The sequence below is a fragment of the Papio anubis genome, chromosome 20 (genome assembly GCF_008728515.1).
Source record: "Papio anubis isolate 15944 chromosome 20, Panubis1.0, whole genome shotgun sequence".
Lineage (NCBI taxonomy): Eukaryota > Metazoa > Chordata > Mammalia > Primates > Cercopithecidae > Papio > Papio anubis.
Genome location: NC_044995.1, coordinates 4227232 through 4249608, shown reverse-complemented (window position 1 = coordinate 4249608; position 22377 = coordinate 4227232). Strand labels below are relative to the sequence as shown.

The window sequence follows — 22377 nt, the reverse complement described above, 5'->3', positions numbered from 1 at the left end:
ATGGGAGTCTCACTTGTGTTGCCAGGCTGGTCTCAAATTTCTGGGCTCAAGTGATCCTCCTGCCTTGGCCTCCTAAAGTTCTGGGATTATGGGCGTGAGCCACTGTGCCCAGCCTGTCTTCCTTTCTCTGTCTCCCCCTTCCCTACTTGTCTTTGCACCTCTCAGAGTCTGCAGCCTGTTCTGGACCAGGGAGCACCCAGGTGCTGGGGGCAGGGGCTGGGTACCTGGGGAAGTGAAAGTGCTACAGGCTCGAGGTGGGAAGGTCCCTGGGAGTGGAGAGGGCGCTGGGCCGTGCCAACACCCCCAGCGGAAGCTGAGCATCAGGCGGTACTTCCTGCCTCTGCAGTGGGGCCCGAGGAGCAGAGGCCCCAGAGGAGGAGGCACTGAGCCTGGGATCCTCCGAGGAGCAGAGGCCCCAGAGGAGGAGGCACTGAGCCTGGGATCCTGACAGTCAGATCTGGGTCTGCAGTGCACACCCAGTGGCCTCTGCAGTTTCCCCTGATGTCCCCAAATTCTCTCACCTGGTTTCCTCATCTGAGGCAGCCCCACCATCTGTCTAGTCGTGGGGTCAAAGCCCCATCTTGTCCCCTCTCCCCCAACAGTGCATCAGTCTCTAAGCCAGACCTCTCCTGCCTCCTGAGTCTCCACTCCACCCCTCTTCTCTGTCTTGAGGGCTCAGGTAGGCTCCGGGCTCCTGCTCTCCTACCTGGACCCTGACTCTAGGCTTCTCCCTGGCTTCTAGTCTCTCCCTCCAGTCTGTCCCCCACAGAGCCCCAGAGGGGTCTTTTTGAAACCCAGACCTGAGCCACACAGTTCTGTATCCAAACACTGAGTCACCACCCCACTCATCCCTCAGATTTTATTTTTTCGGTTGTCGTTGAGACAGAGTCTTGCTCTTCACCAAGGCTGGAGTACAGTGGTGCAGTCGGCTCACTGCAACCTCCTCCTCCTGGGTTCAAGTGATTCTTCTGCCTCAGGCTCCCGAGGCTGACCTCGAACTCCTGACCTCAAGTGATCTGCTTACCTCGGCCTCCCCAGGTGCTGGGATTACAGGCATGAGCCACCACACCCGGGTTTTTTTGTTGTTTGTTTTGAGATGGAGTCTTACTCTGTTGCCCAGGCTGGAGTGCAGTGGTGCGATCGTGGCTCACTGCAACCTCCGCCTCCCGGGTTCAAGCGATTCTTCGTCTCAGCCTCCCGAGTAGCTGAGATTACAGGCGTGCACCACCACACCTGACTAATTTTTGTGTTTTTAGTAGAGACAAGGTTTCGCCATGTTGGCCAGGCTGGTCTTGAACTCCTGATCTCAAGTGATCCATCTGCCTCGGCCTCCCAAAGTGCTGACATTACAGGTGTGAGCCACCGTGCCCAGCCCCTCAGCTTCTGTTCCTAACCACCACCAACGCCTCTGCTCTACCACTGAAGTACATTGCAAACCCACCCACTTCTCTCCAAGGCCACCATCCAAAGTCAGGTTCCCATCGTTTTCTACAAAAATAATTATAGCTGATTGTAGTGGGTTGCGTGGCGTTCTCCAAAAGGATAGTCTACGTCCTAATCCTCAGAACCTGTGGTGACCTTATTTGGAAAAAAGGGGTTTTGCGGGTGTAATTACATTCAGGATCGCAAGATCCTGAATTATCTGTGTGGCCCCTAAATCTGATGACAAGTGTCTTTTTTTTTTTTTTTTTTTTTTTGAGACAAGTCTGTCACCCAGGCTGGAGTGCTGTGGCGTGGTCTCAGCTCCCTGCAACCTCCGTGTCCCAGGTTCAAGCAGTTCTCTGCCTCAGTCTCCCGAGTAGCTGGGAGTGCACACCCAGCTAATTTTTGTATTTTTAGTAGAGGTGGGGTTTCACCATCTTGGCCAGGCTGGTCTTGAACTCCTGACCTCGTGATCCACCCACTTCGGCTTCCCAAAGTTCTGGGATTACAGGCATGAGCCACCGCGCCCGGCTGACAAGTGTCCTAAGAAACACACAGAGGAGAAGACAGAAGAGGAGAGCACCATGTGATGGTAGACACAGAGATTGGAGTTCTGCAGCTACAAGCCGAGGAACTCCTGGAGTCACCAGGAGCTGGAAGATGCAAAGAACTGATTTTCTCTCAGAGCCTCTGGAAGGAGCGTGGCCCTGGCGACACCTTGATTTTGGACTTCTGGCCTACAGAACTATGCGAGAATAAATTTCTGTTGTTCTAAGTAGTAAGTCTTTGGTAATTTGCTGTTTCAGCCATAGGACACTAATACACCAATCCCTTCTTCCCACCCACTGATCCTTCTTCAGAGATGAGTTCATGAGTAACCAGAAGTCGAAGGGTAGGTGGCAGAGTGCAGTGGTGCAATCATGGCTCACTGCAGCTTCGATACTCACCAACTTGGTTTCTTTTTTTTTTTTTTTGAGACGGAGTCTCGCTCTGTCACCCAGGGTGGAGTGCAGTGGCCGGATCTCAGCTCACTGCAAGCTCCTCCTCCCGGGTTCACGCCATTCTCCGGCCTCAGCCTCCCGAGTAGCTGGGACTACAGGCGCCCGCCACCTCGCCCGGCTAGTTTTTTTTTTTTTGTATTTCTTAATAGAGACGGGGTGTCACCGTGTTAGCCAGGATGGTCTCGATCTCCTGACCTCGTGATCCGCCCGTCTCGGCCTCCAAAAGTGCTGGGATTACAGGCTTGAGCCACCGCGCCCGGCCGGTTTCTTTTTTCCCAGGCACACAGGAGGACTTCATTTCCCAGGTCTCCTTGCAGTGAAGTTGAGGTCATGTGACTGGTCTTGGGCCAATGGAATGGGTGCAGAAGGGACGTAGCTCATTTCCAGACTCAGTCTAGAATGTCCTCCATAATCCTTACTCTTTCTCCCTTCACTCACTGGCTGCAGGAAGCTGAGAATTATCCTTGGACTTACATAAAGCATTTTGGACTTTATGTAAGTAAGAACCTATTGTATTAAGCTACTAAGATTTTAGGGTTGTTTGTTAAAGCAGGTAACCTTAAACATCCTAACAACTACAAATAGAATACCTGTTGCTGCATACACTATGTATATCAAAACATTATTATGGGCCAGGTGAGGCGGCTCATGCCTGTAATCCCAGCACTTTGGGAGGCCGAGGCAGGAGGATCACATGAGCCTAGGAGTTCGAAACCAGCCTGGGCAACATAGTGAGACCCTGTCTACAAAAATTAACAAAAAAATTATCTGGGCTTTGGTATGTGCCTACAGTCCCACCTACTCAGGAGGCTGAGGTGGGAGGATTGCTTGAGCCTGGGAGATCGAAGTTGCAGCGAGCCGTGATTGCACCACTGCACTCCAGCCTGGATGACAGAGCAAGACCCTGCGGGGGGTGGGAGGGGAGGAACACTAGGAGCTACCAGAAACTGAAGAGTCAAGGAAGGATTCTCCTCTGAGCCTTCGAAGGAAATGGCGTGCTGACACCTTAATTTTGGACTTTTGGCATCCAGAACTGTGAGATTTTATATATATATATATTTGTTGCTTTAAGCCACTAAGTTTGTAGTAATTTATACAACAGTCTCGGGAAGCGAATACACCTGCTCAATCAGAAACTCTGGGGGCGGGGCCTGGCAATCTGTGTGTGTGGGTGTTTTTTTTTTTTTTTTTTTTTGAGTCTCACTTTGTCACCCAGGCTGGAGTGCAATGGCACAATGTCAGCTCACTGCAACCTCCGCCTCCCGGGTTCAAGCGATTCTCCCGCCTCAGCCTCCTGAGTAACTAGGATTACAGGCGCCCACTATCATGCCCAGCTAATTTTTGTATTTTTAGTAGAGACAGGGTTTCACCATGTTGGCCAGGCTGGTCATGAACTCCTGACCTCAGGTGATCTGCCCACCTTGGCCTCCCAAAGTCCTGGGATGACAGGCAAGCCACTGCACCTGGCCTGGCAATCTGTGTTTTAACAAGCCTTCCTGGTGACTCTGATGTGCACTAACATTTGAGAACAGCAATTCTACCCATTTAATTCACCTGATCCCTTCCTCCTTTATTGGCAAATTCCCCCTTGCTTTTCCTCCTTCCTTTTTCACTGGCTGGTTCTCCTCAATCTTCAGTGGATCTTCCTTTTTCTAGCGTCTAAAATTTGGGGTGTCCCAACCCTTTCTAGCTACACTTACTCACGAGATGATACCATGCAGTCCCATAGTGTTCATGGCAATCTACAATACTGTTGACTTATCAATTTATATGCCTAGCCTCAAACTTTCCCCTGAACTGCAGACTCAGGGGGATTCATTTCCCAGGTCTCCTTGCAGTGAAGGATAACTTAACCTCTCCCTTTGGCTGTGTAATCGACATCTCAAACTTAACACGTCCAAAACGAAACTACTGATTCCCTCCCACCTCGTGCACACTCCAGTGCTTTCCTTTTCAGTAAATTATCACTCCATCTTTCAATTCTGCAGGCCCAAAGTTTTGGAGTTTTGTTTTTGTTTTTTTTTTAGGTCTCTGCACGCAGGCTGGAGTACAGTGGCACCATCATGACTCATTGCAGCCTCAATCTCCTGGGCTCAAGTGACCCTCCCACTCAGCCTCCTGAGTAGTTGGGACAACAGATGCGTGCCACCACACCTGGCTAATAGAAAACAATTTTCTTTTCTTTTCTTTCCTTTAAGTGACAAGGCCTTGCTATGTTGGCCAGGCTAGTATCCTACTATCAAACTCCTAGCCTCAAGCAATCCTCCCACCTCGCCCTCGCAAAGTGCTGGGATTACAGGTGCAAGCCACTGCTCCCGCCTGAGTCATTCTTGATGCCTCTCTCTCACCCCCAAACCTAATCACCATTAGTTTCCTAATGCTCTGTAACAAATTACCCCAAACTTAGCAGTTTAAAACAATAAACATTTCTTAGGCCAGGAGCAGTGGCTCACGCCTATAATCCCAGCACTTTGGGAGGCTGAGGCAGGTGGATTACGAGGTCAGGAGTTCGAGACCAACCTGGCCAACATAGCGAAACCCCATCTCTGCTAAAAATACAAAAATTAGCCGGACATGGTGATGCATGCCTGCAGTCCCAGGTACTCGGGAGGCTAAGGCAGGAGAATCGCTTGAATCCGGGAGGTGGAGGTTGTGGTGGGCTGAGATCGTACCACTGCACTCCAGCCTGGGCAACAGCGAGACTCTGTCTCAGGAAAGAAAAAACAATAAATATTTATTATCTACTGTAGTTTTTGTGGATCAGGAATCAGGGAGCAGCTTATTTGGATGATTTCTGCTCACAGTGTTTTATGAGGTTGCAGTCAAGACGTTGGCTGGGCCTGCAGTCATCTGGAGATTTAACGGCGGCTGGAGGATCCACTTCACCATGGTTCACTCACCTGGTGCTGGTTGCTGGTAGGAAATTTCAGCTCTTCTCTTATATGGATCTCTTCACGGATTGCTTGCGTGTCCTTGCCATATGTTGGCTGGCTTCCTTTAAGAAATCAGTTGAAGGGAATGGGCAAGTAAGAAATAGCAATGCTTTTTATGACCTAGTCCCGAAGTTCCCCACCATTACTTCTGTTCATTGGAAGCCAGTCGTTAAGGAGAGCCTGCACGCAAAGACTGGGGAAATAGACTTTATTTTTCAAAGTGTCAAATAATTTGCAGACATATTTTAAAACCACCGCACAATCCGTCAACAAATCATGTCGGCTCTATTCTTGAAGTAGATCCAGAATTTGACCACTTTTCACCATCTCCATTGCTATTACCGAGATCTAATCACCACCATCTCTTGCCTGGACTAGAGATTTCCTCCTCACTGGGCTCTCTGCTTCTATCCTTAGCCCACTGATATGATTCAGCTGTGTCCCCACCCAAAATCTCGAATAATCCCGATGTGTCAAAGGAGAGAGCAGGTGGAGATAATTGAATCATGGGGGCGGTTTCCCCAGGCTGTTCTTGTGATAGGGAGTGAGTTCTCACGAGATCTGATGGTTTTATAAGGGGCTCAGAGGGTTTTATAAGGGGGCTCTTTCCCGCTTCGCTTGTGAAGAAGGTATCTTTTTTTCCCCCTTTGCCTTCTGCGGTGATTGTAAGTTTCCTGAGGCCTCCCCAGCCAAGTTGAACTGTGAGTCAATTAAACCTCTTTTCTTTGTAAATTACCCAGTCTTGAGCAGTTCTTTATAGCAGTGGGAAAACAGAGGAATACACCCATACACCCTATTATCTGCCCAGAAGCCAGGGGGGTCCTGCTGTTAAAATGAAAGTCACTCCTTGACTCAGAACCCTCAAATAGCTTTCATCTCACCCAGAAAAAAAAAAAAAAAAATTCCGACCATGACCCATAAGGGCCTCCAAATGATAGTCTGGCCCCTGCCACTTCTCTGAACTGATCTGATCTGATCTGTTGCAACCCTTTCCTCAATCACTGGGATCCATTCATATCAGACTCCTTGCCATTTCCAGAACCCGTCAAGTGTACTTCTGCCTCAAGGCCTTTGCTGTTGTCATTTTCTTTGCCTGGAATATTCTTCCCCATGCCGTTCACAAGGCTCCGTTCCTCATCTCCTTCAGCTCTCTGCTGAAATATCACTTCCCCCAAGAGTCCTTCTTGACTACCCTGTCTAAAGTAACTCCCTGTCAGCACTCTTACTCTCTGAAATTCTTTGTTTAGGCATTTACTTTCTTTGTGCAACTGGAATGTAAAATATTTTTCATAACTGTATCCCAGGGGTCTAGGACAGTGTGGGGCACATAATAAATAAATATTTATTGACCGACTGAGACTTTTCCTGGTGCCTTGAACTCAGAGTTTGCCCTGCCTCAGGGCCTGTGGACAGCCTCGAGGCTTGAGATGTTCACACATAGTTTTCACCTGGTAAATCATCCTTTAAGCCTCAGCTCCAGTGTTATTTCCTTAGAGAAATCCTCCTTCTAAATTAGGTCTATGGGCCAGGTGCCATGGCTCACGCCTATAATCCCAGCACTTTGGGAGGCTGAGAAGGGCAGATCATCTGAGGTCAGGGATTCGAGACCAGCCTGGCCCCAACATGGCGAAACCCTGTCTCTACTAAAAATATGAAAATTAGCCAGGCGTAATGGCAGGCACCTGCAACCCCAGCTACTCGGAAGGCTGGGGCAGGGAGAATTGCTTGAACCCGGGAGGGGAGGTTGCAGTGAGCTGAGATTGTGCTGCCGCACTTCAGCCTGGGTGACAGTGAGACTCTGTCTCAAAAAAAAAAAAAAAAAAAAAAAAGGTAGATAAAAATAAATAGGTCTATGTCCTTTTTCTGTCATAAATTTTTTTTTTTTTTTTTTTTTCTTGAGACAGGTTCTTACCCTATCACCCAGGCTGGAGTGCAATAGTGTGATCTTGGCTCACTGCAACTTCTGCCTCACGGTTTTAAGTGATTCTTGTGCCTCAGCCACCCGAGTAGCTGGGATTACAGGTGTGCACCACCACGCCAGGCTCATTTTTGTATTTTTAGTAGAGATGGGGTTTCACCATATTGGCCAGACTGGTCTTGAACTCCTGGCCTCATGTGATCCGCCCACCTTGGCCTTCCAAAGTGCTGGGATTACAGGCATGAGCCACTATGCCTGGTCTGTCATAGCACTTAATACAATTTATAATCATGTAATTATTTGTGATTCATCATATATCTGTTTTCTTGTTGTGTGAAGCAAAATGAGGGCAGGAATGGGGTCTATTTTGTTCTCTACACTATTCCCAGTTCCTAGCATTTAGTAGACTCTCGATAAATACGTGTTGAAGGATTGAATGATTCTCAAAAATTGTGATGAATTCTTACAGCACCCCCAAAATTTCCTCTTCATCTCTTTGTTCAATCATAACAATTTAAGCCTGTGATTCTCAAAGTGTGGCCCAGGGACTCCTGGGGGCTCGTGAAACACTTTTGGGGTTCCATGAGGTGAACATTATTTTCATAATACTACTAGGTTGTTATTTGCCTTTCACTCTCATTTCCTCTTTGAATATAGTAATGTTTGCCAGAAGGTACAAGACATGAACTATTTTGACACACTTGGTGTAGAAGCAGATATGAGAATCCAGCTGTCTTCTATGAAGCCAGACATTAAAGAGATTTGCAAAAATGTAAAATGCCATTCTCCCCAAAATTTCTTGAGACAGAGTCTTGCTCTGTCGCCTAGGCTGGAGTGCAGTGGCAAAATCTTGGCTCACTGCAACCTCCACCTCCTGGGTTCCAATGAGTCTCCTGCCTCAGGCTCCTCAGTAGCTGGCATTACAGGCGTGTGCCACCACGCCTGCCTAATTTTTTTTTTTTTTACTTTTAGTAGAGACGAGGTTTCACAATGTTGGCCAAGCTAGTCTCGAACTCCTGACCTCGTGATCCACCTGCCTTGGCCTCCCAAAGTGTTGGGATTACAGGTGTGAGCCACCGCGCCTGGCCCCAAAATTTCTTTTGGTGTAGAAATTATAGTTATTTTACATAAAAATGTTATTTTGACACATAATGAATTTTTAAACAATGATTATTTTAGAAATTTATTTTAATATTGATAGATACAACTTACATAAACATACAACCCATATAAATATAACTCATAAATTATTGGAGTCCTTAATAATTCTTAAGAGACCAGAAAGTATGAGAACGGATGACCTAAGCAAATCTTTGAGTTTTTTACTCTTGTCTGCAACTTAGTAGGCTTCTGAGCCCTCTTAAGGCAACGTCCCTCTCTGCCTTGTTGGACGCATATTTAAGGTTTGTTTTCTAGTAGGCGATCTTTAAGTAAGTGTGAAAGGTTTGAAGGCTAGAAGGAATGAATGAGATGATTCTCCCACTTCATCACCTCTTCTTCCTTACGTGGAAGTGGAAGCAAAGCGCATGCGTCAGAGAAGGGCCTTGTCTTAGAACCCTGCCTGAAGCGTGGCGTCGTGGGTGGATGGGATGGGATGGGGTGTGGGGTGTGGGGTGTGGTGCAGCGCGTGAGCAGTCAGAGGATGTGCGCACGTGCGTGCATGCAGGGAGAGACCAGGGAGTTGGGGAGTGTGGAGGGGCGAAAGCATTCACCATGGTACTGGGGAGAGACTGAGCGGGGGGGTGGGGGTGGGGGGCCGGCGGCGGCGGCGCATGCGCAGAGAATCCGCGGGAAAGGCCGCGCGCCAGGCAGATCGAAGGGTGTTGCCCGAACCGATCCGTCGACGCCTGAAGGGGCCTGAAGAGGTTGCTAGGCTTCTCAGCTGGGGTTTCTTCACCCTCATTTTTGTCTGACTGGCTGGACTGAAGAACCTGGCAGAAGGCTCTGGGGGCTTGGGTGAGGGTCACTTGGCCCAGGGAGCCCTGAAACGTTCCCAGATCTGGGGTGTGTGGGGCTGGGCGCCATTTTCCAGGCCCGGGCTCACTGGGCTCCCCTGACGGGTGACAGCTGGCTGGGAGCCTCCTGGTTGCTCTGGGCTCTGTGGAGCTGAGGAATCAAAGGGGTCCCTCCTTTACCCCCCACGTAGGACACAAGACACTGTCTTCGGCTTTCCTCACTCATCCAATCTGAGTTTGAGCCAATTCCTTCACAGGATTCGGCCATCAGTCCCTGCCTTTGGGGAAAGCCATCAGTGTCAACTGCCCGGGTGGCAGAAACCCGGGTCCAGCCCCTTCGCTGGTCTGTTAGGGAAGTTATTTTCTGCTTTTTGAAGAAATGGGACACCAGCTCCCTATTTTCCTTTTTTGGAGGTTATAGTTCCAGGGAAGGAGGTAATGTAAGGGGAATGGGCATTTCTGGGGGATCCTGAGCATTCCCTACAGGGCATGAGCTCAGGAGTTGCTTGGGATGACGGTGCAGGGACGCCATGGAGGGTTGCACCCATATGAGAGGAGGAGTCCGCCTGGGGCTCAAGGGGTTTTATGGGTGTTGGAAGTGGCCAGTTGGCCAAAACTCAGTTCTCTCACTTCCGTAAAGCTTGTTTTTAAGGACAACTATTCTAGAATGTGTTTAAGATACATGAATCTATTATTTTTTATTTATTTTTTTGAGATGGAGTCTCACTCTGTCACCCAGGTTGGAGTGCAGTGGTGTGATCTCGGCTCACTGCAACCTCTGCCTCCCAGGTTCAAGCGATTCTCCTGCCTCAGCCTCCCGAGTAGCTGGGACTATAGGCGCACGCCAGGCTGATCTCGAACTCCTGACCACAGGTGATCCACCCTCTCCAGCCTCCCAAAGTGCTGAGATTACAGGCGTGAACCCCCGCGCCCAGCCTGTTATTATTATTTTTATGAGACAGGGTCTCTCTCTGTCTCCCAGGCTGGAGTCCAATGGCACGATCACTGCTCACTACAGCCTCAAACTTCTGGGTTCAAGCAATCCTTCCACCTCAGCCTTTCAAAGAGCTGAGATTACAGGCTGAGCCACTACAGGCCTGGTTTTCACTTATTTTGGGTGTATACCCAGAAGTGGAATTGCTGGATCATATCGTAATTCTATTTTTAAGTTTTTGAGGAACCACCATAGTGTTTTCCATGGTGGTTGCACCATTTTACATTCTGACCAGCAAGGCATAAGGATTCCAATTTCTCCACATCCTCACCAACAGTTCTTATTTTCTGCCTTTTTATGTTAGCCATCCTAATGGATGTGAGGTGTTACCTCATTGCAGTTTTCGTTTGCATTTCCTTAATGATTAGTGACATCAAACATCTTTTCATGTGCTTTTTGGAGACTGGTATGTCTTCCTTGGAGAAATGTCTATTTAAGTCTTTTGCCCATTTTTGAATTGTGTTGTTTCTTTGTTGTTGAGTTTTAGGAGTTCTCTATATATTCTGAATATTAATCTCTTATTAGACATATGATTTGCAAATATTTCCTCCCATTCTGTGGGTTGTCTTTTCACCCCTTTGATAGTGTCTCTTGATGCACAGATTGAAGTCCTGTTTGTCTGTTTCTTCTTTTGTTGCTTTTGCCTTTGGTGCCATATCCAATAATTCATTGCAGATCCACTATCATGAAGCTTTTGTCATATGTTTTCCTCTAAGAATTTTCTAATTTTAAGTGTTACATTTAGGTCTTTGGTTTATTTTGCGTATTTGTATGTGGTGTCAGGTAAGAGTCCATCTTTACTCTTTTGCATGTACATCATCCAGTTTTTCCAGCATCATTTGTTGAAAAGACTGTCCTTTACTCACTGAGTGGTCTTGGCACCCTTATAAAAAGTCATTTTTCCATATATTGTTTCTGGGCCCTCTATTCTGTTCCCTTAGTCTGTATCTTTATGCGGGTAACACACTATTTTGATTACTATAGCTTTGTAATATTTTTTGAAATCAGGAAATGTGAGTACACCAGCAGTTTTCTTCTTTTTCAAGATTATTTTGGCTATTCAGGGTCCCTTGAGATTTCATGTTAGTTTTAGGACGTGTTTTTCTATTTCTGCAAAAAATAAATAAATAATAAAAAAAATTAAAAAGCTACTAAATCTGTAGATTGCTTTGGATAACACTGACATCTTAACAGTGTTAAGTCTTCCAGCCCGTGAACATGGGATATTTTTCCATTTATTTATGTCTCCTTTAATCTTTTTCAGCAATGTTTTGTAGTTTTCTTTGTACATGTCTTTCACTTTCTTGGTTTTTTTTTTTTTTTTTTTTTTTTTTTTTTGAGATGGAGTTTCGCTCTTATTGCCCAGGTTGGAGTGCAATGGCACCATCTTGACTCACTGCAACCTCTGCCTCCCGGGTTCAAGCAATTCTCCTGCCTTAGCCTCCTGGGTAGCTGGGATTACAGGTGTGTGCCACCATGCCCGAGTAACTCGGCAATGGAGTCGGGGTTTCTCCATGTTGTTCAGACTGGTCTCGAACTCCCGACCTCAGGTGATCCCCCGCCTTGGCCTCCCAAAGTGCTGGGATTACTGGTGTGAGCCACCATGCCTGGCCAAGTTAATTCTTAAGTATTTTATTCTTTCTGATGCTATTACAAATTGAATTGTTTTCATAATTTTACTTTCAGATTGTTCATTGTTAGTGTATAAAAATGCAACTGAGTTTTGATTGTTGACTTTGTATCCTGCTACTTTGCTGAATTCATTTATTAGCTCAAAAATTTTTTTGGTGAAATTTTTAGGATTTTCTACGTATAAGATCATATCATCTTTCTAATTTGGTTTTCTTTTATTTATTTATATTTTTGCCTAATTTCTTTGGCTAGCACTTCCAGTACTATGTTGAATAAAAGTGGCAAAAGTGGGCATTCTACGCTTGTTTCTAATCTTAGAGGGAAAGCTTTCAGTCTTTCATCATTAAGTATGACATTTGCTGTGAATTTTTTGTATACGGCTGTTATGTTGGGATATTTTCCTTTTTTTTTTTTTTTTTTTTTTCTGAGACATGGTCTCATTCTGTCACCCAGGCTGGAGTGTAATGGTGTCGTCATGGCTCACTGTAGCTTTGACCTCCTGGGCTGAAGTGATTCTCCCACCTCAGCCTCTTGAGTAGCTAAAAAAAATTTTTTATAGAAGTGAGGTCTCATTATGTAGCCCGGGCTGTTTTTTTTTTTGTTTATTTTTGTTTGTTTGTTTTTTGAGATGGAGTCTTGCTCTGTCACCCAGGCTGGAGTGTAGTGGTATGATCTTTGCTCACTGCAACCTCTGCCTCCGGGGTTCAAGTGATTCTCCAGCCTTAGCCTCCCAAGTAACTGGGACTACAGGTGCATGCCACCACATCTGGCTAATTTTTGTATTTTTAGTAGAGATTGGGTTTCACCATGTTGGCCAGGCTGCTCTTGAACTCCTGACCTCAGGTGATCCACCTGTCTTGGCCTCCCAAAGTGCTGGGATTACAGATGTGAGCCACTGCACCTGGCCCCAGGCTGGGCTTGAACTCCTGGATTCAACTGGTCATCAGGCCTCCCAAAGTGGGGATTACAGGCATGAGTCACCATGCCCAGCCATATTTTCCTTTAACTCCTAGATTGTTGAGTTTTTTTTTTTTTTTTTTTTTTTTTGAGACGAAGTCTTACTTTGTCGCCCGGGCTGGAGTGCAGTGGCCGGATCTCAGCTCACTGCAAGCTCCGCCTCCCGGGTTTACGCCATTCTCCTGCCTCAGCCTCCCGAGTACCTGGGACTACAGGCGCCCGCCACCTCGCCCGGCTAATTTTTTGTATTTTTTAGTAGAGACGGGGTTTCACCGTGTTCGCCAGGATGGTCTCGATCTCCTGACCTCGTGATCCGCCCGTCTCGGCCTCCCAAAGTGCTGGGATTACAGGCTTGAGCCACCGCGCCCGGCCGAGTTTTTTTTTTTTTAATCATGAAAGGGTATTGAGTTTTGTCAAATGTTTTTTCTGCGTCAATTGAGATGATCATGTTTTTCTTTCATTCTGTTAATGTGGTGTATTATATTGATTGATTTTTGTATGCAGAACCATCCTTGCATTCCAGGAATAAATCCCACTTGGCATGGGGTATAATCCTTTTAATATGCTGCTGAATTAGGTTTGGTAGTATTTTGTTGAGGATTTTTGCATCAAAGTTCATAATGAATATTAGTCTGTAGTGTTCTTTTCTTGTAGTGTCTTTGTATGGCTCTGGTATTAGCACAATGTTGGCCTCATAGGATGAATGAGGAAGTGTTCCCTCTCTAATTTTTTGGAAAAGTTTGAGAAGGATTGATATTAATTCATTAAAGGCTTGGTAGAATTCACCCATGAAGCTATCAGGTCCAGAGCTTCTCTTTGTTGAGAGATTTTTGATTGCCAATTAAATCTCCTTACTAGTTATAGATCTATTCAGATTTTCTGTTTCTTTGTGATTTAGTCTTAGTAGATTTTGTATTTGTAGGAATTTGACCATTTAATCTAGGTTATCCAGTTTATTGGAGTACAGTTGTTCATAGGTTCATAGTACTCTCTTATAATCCTTCCTATTTCTGTAGAATTGGTAATAATGTCCCCATTTTCATTTCTGATTTTAATAATTTGAGTCTTCTCTTTTTTTCGTAGTACATCTAGTTAAAGGTTCGTCAATTTTGTCGATATTTTTAAAGAACCAACTTTTGAATTCTGTATTGTTTCTCTATTCTCTATTCATCTCTGCTTTGGATTTAGTTTGCTTTTCTAGTTTCTTAAGTTTTAGAGTTAGGTTATTGATTCAAGATCTGTTTTTTTTTTTTTTTTTTTTGAGAGGGAGTCTTACTCCGTTGCCCAGGCTGGAGTGCAGTGGTGTGATCTTGGCTCACTGCAACCTCCGCCTCCTGGGTTGGGTTCAAGTGATTCTCGTGCGTCAGCCTCCTAAGTAGCTGGGATTACAGGTACCCACCACCACGCCCAGCTAATTTTTGTATTTTAGTAGAGATGGGGTTTCAGTATGTAGGTCAAGCTAGTCTTGAACTCCTGACCTCAGGTGATCCACCCGCCTCAGCCTCCCAAAGTGCTGGGATTACAGGTGTGAGCCACTGCGTCCAGCCTCTTTTTCATTTTTTAATGTAACCATTGATAGTTATAAATTTCCCCCTTAGCATTGCTTTTGTTGCTTCCCATAAATTTTAGTATGTGTGTTTTTGCTTTCATTTATCTGTATTTTCTAATTCACCTTGTATTTTCTTCTTTGATCCATTTGTTGTTTAAGAGTGTGTTTAATTTCCACAAATTTGTAAAAGTTTCAGTTTTACTTGTTTTTTTCTTTTTTTTTTGAGACGGAGTCTCGCTCTGTCACCCAGGCTGGAGTGCAGTGGCCGAATCTCAGCTCACTGCAAGCTCCACCTCCTGGGTTTACACCATTCTCCTGCCTCAGCCTCCTGAGTAGCTGCGACTACAAGCGCCCGCCACCTCGCCCTCGGCTAGTTTTTTGTATTTTTTAGTAGAGATGGGGTTTCACCGTGTTAGCCAGGATGGTCTCGATCTCCTGACCTCATGATCCGCCCGTCTCGGTCTCCCAAAGTGCTGGGATTACAGGCCTGAGCCACTGTGCCTGGCCTCAGTTTTACTTTTGTTATTCATTTCTAACTTCATCCTATTGTGGCTAGAGAAGCTATTTTGTATGGTATTTATCTTTCTAATTCTGCTGAGAAAAAAAAGGAAATTTGTGGCCCACAAATTTGTGGTCTATCCTGGAAAATGTCCCATGTGCACTTGAGAAGAATGTGTATGCTGCTGCTGTTGGGTAGAGTGTTCTGAATGTATCTGTTAGATCTAGTTGGTTTATTGTGTTAAGTCTATTTCCTTGCTTATCTTCTGTCTGCTGGTTCTATCCATTGTTCATAGTGGGATATTAAAGTCTCCAATTATTGTAGAACTGTCTTTTTATCCTTTCAATTATGTGAGTCTTTTCTTCATATATATATATACATATATACACATATATACACACACATATATACATATATACATATACACACATATATACATATATACATATATATATGAAGGAATTAGGAGTGAAGAAGAAGAGTTGGTCAACATACAGCAGGTTCATCTCATTGTACAAATGTAAGTTTCTCAAGCTTCAGTTCTTTGGGCATCTGGCTTGTTGGAAAATTGGTCCGGTTTCATTTTCATATCCTTCCTTTATTTTGGACCTCCAGTTACACATTTTAGGCCATTTGATATTGTCCCACAGTCACTAATGCTCTGGTAATTGCTTTCAGTCTTTTTTTTTTTTTCTTTGTGCTTCATTTTGGATTGTTTCTATTGCTATATCTTCAAGTTCACTGATTTATTAAAATCTGCCAGTAATCTTCAGTGAAATTTTCATTTCAGGTGTTGTATCATCTCTAGAAGTTCTATTTGATTTTTAAAATATATCATGGCCAGTCATGGAGTCTTGTGGCTGTAATCCCAGCACTTTGGGAGGCCATGGCAGGCAGATCACATGAGGTCAGGAGTTCGAGAGCAGCCTGGCCAACATGGCAAAACCCTGTCTCTACTAAAAATTAAAAAAAAAAAAAAATTAGCCAGGTGTGGTGGTGCACACCTGTAATTCCAGCTACTTGGAAGGCTGAGGCAGGAGAATTGCTTGAAATGTGGAGGCAGAAGTTGCAGTGAGCTGAGATCAGTGTAGGCAACAGAGTGAGACTCCATCTCAAAAAAGAAAATATCTATCTGTCTAGCTAGCTAGCTATCTGATATTTCCTCATTCTGTTCATGCTTTCCTTTTAAGTCCTTGACCATACTGAGCATATTTGTAAGAGCTATTTTAGTGTTACGATGTGTTAATTTCGTTAGTCAATCATTTCTGGTTTTGTTTTCTAATTATGGGTGACTTTTCCTGCTTCTTTGCATGTCTAGTAATTTTTGACTAGATGATTGACATGAATTTTTTGTTGTTCAGTGCTAGGTTTGTCTGCATTATCTTAAGGAATGTTGGCCTTTGTTGTGACATGCAGTTACTTGAAGATCAGTTTCGGCTCTTTAAGAGTTGCTTTTAAGACTTTTTTTTTTTCCTTCCCCAGGTCTAAAGTAGTCCTACTACTAGAACTAGAGCTAGTTTATGCCACCTTGAATGTTCCAAGTATTCAGTAAAGTCTCTCCATACTGGCTGGTGGAAACTTAAGTAATTCTTCTTGTTCTTCAAGTTCTAGGAATTGTTTTACCTATAGTTCCTCAGCAATTTTCTTTCCTTGGAATTTACTCTTTGCCTGTTCTTATGAAGTTTCATAAGAATACATGTGCAGGTTGATATTTAGCTAATGGCTCAAAGTATTTTATCCAGATTCCTAGAGCTTTTTCTCTGTGGCTCCCTTTTGTTGAGTACTTAGCCCAGATAATTCTAGTCACCTAAGCCTTCCTGAACTGATTTTTGCCTCAAGTACTGAGACTGCCAGGCTCTGTTTGTATTCTTCCTCCTGTGCCAAAGTTTGGAAATCAGTAGCAGAAAAACAGGGCAATGATGCAATTAGTTACCTTGTTTTTTGGCCTTTTTTTTTTAGAGATTGCAATGCTGTACTGCCTTTGTTTAATATGTGAAAATAGTTGTTTCAATTATTTGTACAGTTTTGTAGTGTTTTTGTGGAGGTAAGTCCAGACACTGTTTTGCTTTCATGGTCAAAAGTGGAAATTTCTTCTCCCCACTTTTATCTGGATCCTGTATATCCTTCATCTCTGTTTTCTTAAAATTATTTTTAATTAATTTAATTTAATTATTATTATTATTTTGGAGATAGGATCTTACTCTGTTGCCCAAGCTGTAGTGCAGTGGTACGATCTTGGTTCACTGCAACCTCCCTCTCCTGGAGTCGAGTGATTATCTCACCTCAGCCTTCTGAGTAGCTGGGGCTACAGGCGTGTCCCACCATGCCTGGCTAATTTTTGTATTTTTTGGTAGAGATGGGGTTTCACCATGTTGGCCAGGCTTGTCTTGAACTCCTGACCTCAAGTGATCCTCCCACCTCAGCTTCTCAAAGTGCTGGGATTACGGGCATGAACCACTGCACCTGGCCTATTTTATTTTATTTTTTTTAGGGAATGGGGTCCCACTCTGTTGCTCAGGCTGGAGTTCAGTGGTATGATCATAGCCCACTGCAACCTTAAACTCCTGGGCTCAAGCAGTCCTCTCCACTTAGCCTCCCAAATAGCTGGGACCACAGGCATGTGCCACTATGCCTGGCTAATTTTAATTTTAATTTTTTTTTTTTTTTTTTGGTAGAGATAGGTTTTCACTGCATTGTCAAGGCTTATCTTGAACTCCTGGCCTGAAGTGATCCTCCTGCCTTGGCCTCCCAAAGTACTAGGATTACAGGCATGAGCCCATGTCTGGCCTATCCTTCGTCATTCTTGTTCTCGTATTGCTCAATTTAGCTTTACTCACAGGAATTTCTCCTCATTGTGGCTTGTGGGTTGGAAAAGATCCCTGGTTGGTTAATTTTAAGAGTTCATAGAATCTAGCCTGCCCTGGTCCCTTCAGTTTCTATTGTAGACTCCATGCACTCAACTGTTATTGATTAGGCAAGGCATCTTCTAGTTTTAGCTGCTGTTCTCTAATAGGCTTTCCATGATTTCTGCTGAGTACCTGTTGATTATTTTGAGAGGTCTGTTTCCCTGCATCTCACCCCCAGGTCTGTCAGGTGTTGTCTTGCTTCCTTTGTTTCCTTCCACACAGATGCTGATTCTTCACAGGTCTGTGGCTCTTGTGGTTTATTCTCATAGACTTGTATTTTGGGGTTTATCTTGGTATCGTAAATATTATCCATGGATTTTGGGCTTGCAATCTAGTAGAACTACTTGTTTTCATGTGGGTATTTGGGAAGATTTTAAAACGATGTTGCTGTTATTGCCATTACCTCCCCAGGATTTTACTCTATATTTTAAAAAAAATTTAAAAGTGGCATTAAAAATTTTTGTTTTCTAATTATGTATTGCAAGCATAGACATATAATTAATTTTCATTTATTGCCATTTGCATACAACAATCTTGCTAAATTATTTTATTAATTTAAATAATTTATCTATAGTATTTTGGATCTTGCACAGATATATCATCTGTGAATAGTGAGTTTTGTTTAATCTTTGTCTTTTGTTCCCCTTGCTTTACTGTGCTATCTAAAATATTTAATGCAATGGGAAGGAAGTGCTGATAGCTGTTTTCATTGATTGTTCTTGATTTCAAAAGTAAAGCTTTCCTCATTTCACTATTAAGTATGTAGCTATGTTTAAGCATACGTTCACTATTAAGTATGATCATTTTTGTTTTTTTTTTTTTTTTTTTTTTTGAGACAGAGTCTCGCTCTGTCGCCCAGGCTGGAGTGCAGTGGCCGGATCTCAGCTCACTGCAAGCTCCTCCTCCCGGGTTTACGCCACTCTCCTGCCTCAGCCTCCCGAGTAGCTGGGACTACAGGCGCCCGCCATCTCGCCCGGCTAAGTTTTCGTATTTTTTAGTAGAGACGGGGTTTCACCGTGTCAGCCAGGATGGTCTCGATCTCCTGACCTCGTGATCCGCCCGTCTCGGCCTCCCAAAGTGCTGGGATTACAGGCTTGAGCCACCGCGCCCGGCCAGATCATTTTTGTTTTTTGAGAGACACCATTTATCAGGGAAATTATTCCTGGTTTGCTGAAAGTTTTTCTCTTTAAATCATTATTGTATGTTGCACTTCATGAAATGTTTTTCCTCTATTTCTTGAGATGATAATATTTTTCTTCTTTATTATATCAGTGTGGCTAATTATATTGATTTTCTTTAGTGGAATGCTTTGAATCATTTCTACTAAGAGTTTTTTGCTTTGTAGTTACCATGAAGCTTACATAAAACATCTCCTGCCTCAGCCTCCCAAAGGGCTAGGATTACAGGCATGAGCCACCATGACCAGCCCCAAAGGCTGGATTTTTGTACCTAATTTTTTCTTCAGCCTTTTCTCCCCTGCATGGTTTCCTGCTTCTCTCTTAATCTTATGGAAGCATCGTTTGTCTCAGGGAGACGCCCGTCAACCCACTGCATTTCTCTTTGGAGTGGCCCACCTGTTGTTGCATTCTCTGGCATATAGCTTCTGGAAGCCATTGGTTCACTGGAGCAGAAGGTCTTTGGCAAGTGATTGTTTTTATTTCCCACAAGTTGCTGGGAAAGTATTTACTTCCTGAAACATTGAACCACGTTGCCAGGAAAAAGAGATGTGAACTGACTCCTCAGTGATTGCAGTTTGGTCCTGTTTCTTGTTTATGTAGCAGAAGTTTCTCTGTTTTTGACATGAGGATGGAACCTATTTTTCAGAAATGATGCAGATATCCCCATATTTGTAATATTTTAAAATCATTTGTGTTTTTTGTTGTTGGGTAGGGGGAGATTGTGGGTAAGTTTGGAGATCGGTGTTCATGTGACTATCTTTCTTAGAAGAAACTTCCTTTTTTTTGATAGTGAATTGTAGGAGTGGCAGGTGCTTGGAAGTTTAAAAAATTAAAAAAATTTTTGACATAATTTCAGACTTACAACACTTCCATCTTTCCTTGTCTTCATTGACTGTGACATTTTTACTGAGTACAGGCCAGCTATTTTACAGAATGTACTTCAATTTAGATTTGTTTTCTGATGTTTCCTCACGATTGGAGTTTTGTTACACGTTTTTGGCAGGAATCCCACAGAAACGATGTTGTGCTCTTAATGCGTTGTATCAGGCGTTATATGATATCAGTTGACTATTATTGGTTAAGGTAGTGTGTAACACTCTAAAGATAGTATTTGCTTGTTTTTTTGGGGGGGATATCTTGTGGGGAGATACAGTAATACTGTGCAATTATCCTGTCCCCATCAAATTTTCATCATCTTGTGTTAGCAACCATTGATGATTCTTCTTGAATCAGTTATTACTCTGGTAGTTTCCAAACAATGATTTGTTAAAAAGACATCTTTATTGAGGTATGATTGACATGTAAAAAACTGTACATATTTAATGTGTACAACTCGATTAGTTTGTGATAAGCAATTACCTTCTAATTCATCGTTCCTTGTACATGTATTAGTTTGTGTTCTACTGTAAGGAAGAGATTTTCCTTTTCCTGAGTTGTATCCCTGTGGATTCATAGATTGTTTTAGTCTGTTGGTTCTCATCTGTTACTATGATTTATTTTGATGTTCTTATTTGTCCAGATTTGGCTGATGAGGGCTTCTTCAATTGGATTTCTTTGTCCGTGATGATCTTTTTACTTTCACTTATCAATACATATTTTTTCTTGATTATGATTATTGTTATTATTATTTTTTGAGATGGAGTCTAGCTCTGTCGCCCAGGCTGGAGTGCAGTGGTGCCATCTCGGCTCACTGCAAACTCCACCTCCCCGGTTCATGCCATTCTTCTGCCTCAGCCTCCCAAGTAGCTGGGACTACAGGCACCCACCACCGTGCCTGGCTAATTTTTTGTATTTTTAGTAGAGACGAGGTTTCACCGTGTTAGCCAGGATGGTATCGATCTCCTGACCTCGTGATCCACCCGCCTCGGCTTCCCAAAGTGCTGGGATTACAGGCGTGAGCCACCACACCCGGCCGATTATTATTATTTTTTTGAGACGGAGTCTTACTCTGTCATCCAGGCTGGAGTACACTGGTACAATCTTGGCTCACTGCAACCTCTGCCTCCCGGTTCAAGTGATTCTCCTAAGTCAGCCTCCCTAGTATCTGGGATTACAGGTGCCTGCCACCATGTCTGGCTATTTTGTTTTTGTATTTTTGGTAGAGATAGGGTTTCACCATGTTGGCCACGTTGGTCTCAAACTCCTGACTTCAAGCGATCCACGTGCCTTGGCCTCCCAAAGTGCTGGGATTACAGGTGTGAATCACCACACCTGGCCATATTTTTCTTGATTATTAAAGTAATACAGGTGAGTGGGGAATGGTGGCTTGTGCCTGTAATGCCACCTACTCTGGAGGCTGAGGCAGGAGACTCACTTGAGCACAGGAGTTCGAGGCCAGTCTGAGCAACATAGTGAGACTCCCATCTTGAAAAAAACTTTTAAAAATTAGCTAAGTATGGTGGCACATGCCTATAGTCCTAAGTACTTTGGAGGATAAGGTGAGAGGATCCTTTGAACCCAGGAGTTCAAGGCTGCAGTGAACTATGGATCATGCCACTGCATTCCAGCCTGGGTGACAGAGTGAGAACCTGTGTCTGAAAAAAAAGTAATACAAGATTTAAAAAAATGTAATGTAAAATCAGGGATAAGGATATAAACATACTTGTAGCCATCATCACTTTTTTTTTTTTTTTTTTTTGAGACAGGGTTGCCCAGGCTGGAGTGCAGTGGCGCGATCTCGGCTCATTGCAACCTCTGCCTCCTGTGTTCAAACGATCCTCTGGCCTCAGCCTCCTGAGTAGCTTGGATTACAGGCGTGAGCCACTGCGCCCGGCCTGATCATCTTCTCTATATTGATGTATTTCCTTTCAACCTTTCATTGCATTTTTAAATGTAGTAGAGATAGAACTAAAGATAGAAATTTGTATCTTAGTTTTATATTTTTAACCTGTAATTGAATTATAAGCATTTTCTTGAGTAACAAAGAGCTCTTTGGAAGCTGTGTCTCAGAAGCAATTATCCATGTCACCCAAATGTGCCAGTGCTGCCTTGAGGCCCACCTACTGCCTCTGCTTTTGGAAAGCATGCTCCTTCCCCCACTGAAAGAAAACTCCAGTTTCCCCTCTCTCTTCCTCTCTTTCACGTAACTTTTTTTCTTTTTCAGCACACTCCGTGCCCGTTTTCTTGTATTTGAAGAGCCAACAGAAGTTCAGAGTGGCAGGAACTTGGAGACCAAGGAGAATAGCCCCAGATGCAAGGTAGAACACCATCCTTTTGCTGGAGATAGAGCAGTAGGTGGAGCTGGAGAATGAATAAATTAACAATCAATAGGTAATAAAATCAGGAGATGAGAAATGCCGTGAAGTAGAGAGAGCAGCGGGCAGGTAGCTGCTATTTTAGATAGGTGGACAGGGAAGGCATCTCTGGTGAGGCTATATTTGAGTTAAAGATCTGAGTGTTTTACAGATTAGAAAGCTCAGAAAGGTAAAGTAAC

General features: G+C 44.0%; 1 protein-coding gene across 5 annotated transcripts in view; it reads left to right on the top strand.

Annotated features, from left to right (window-relative positions):
• The first annotated feature begins 2616 nt into the window (after positions 1-2616).
• Positions 2617-22377, top strand: part of SLC6A16 (solute carrier family 6 member 16) — a 31377-nt gene continuing 11616 nt past the window's right edge. The window contains exons 1-2 of one of the 5 annotated variants that reach the window (XM_009194940.4): positions 2617-2918; positions 22048-22141. Coding sequence is in view for 3 of the 5 variants with exons in the window: in XM_017952583.3 (XP_017808072.2) it covers positions 5234-5339; positions 22048-22141 (200 nt within the window). In the remaining 2 variants the exon portion in view is untranslated. Of the gene's footprint in view, positions 2919-5108; positions 5340-10063; positions 10103-22047; positions 22142-22377 lie in introns of those variants that run through there. The other 4 variants (XM_017952583.3, XM_021931297.2, XM_021931296.2 and 1 more) reach the window with 4 other exon arrangements.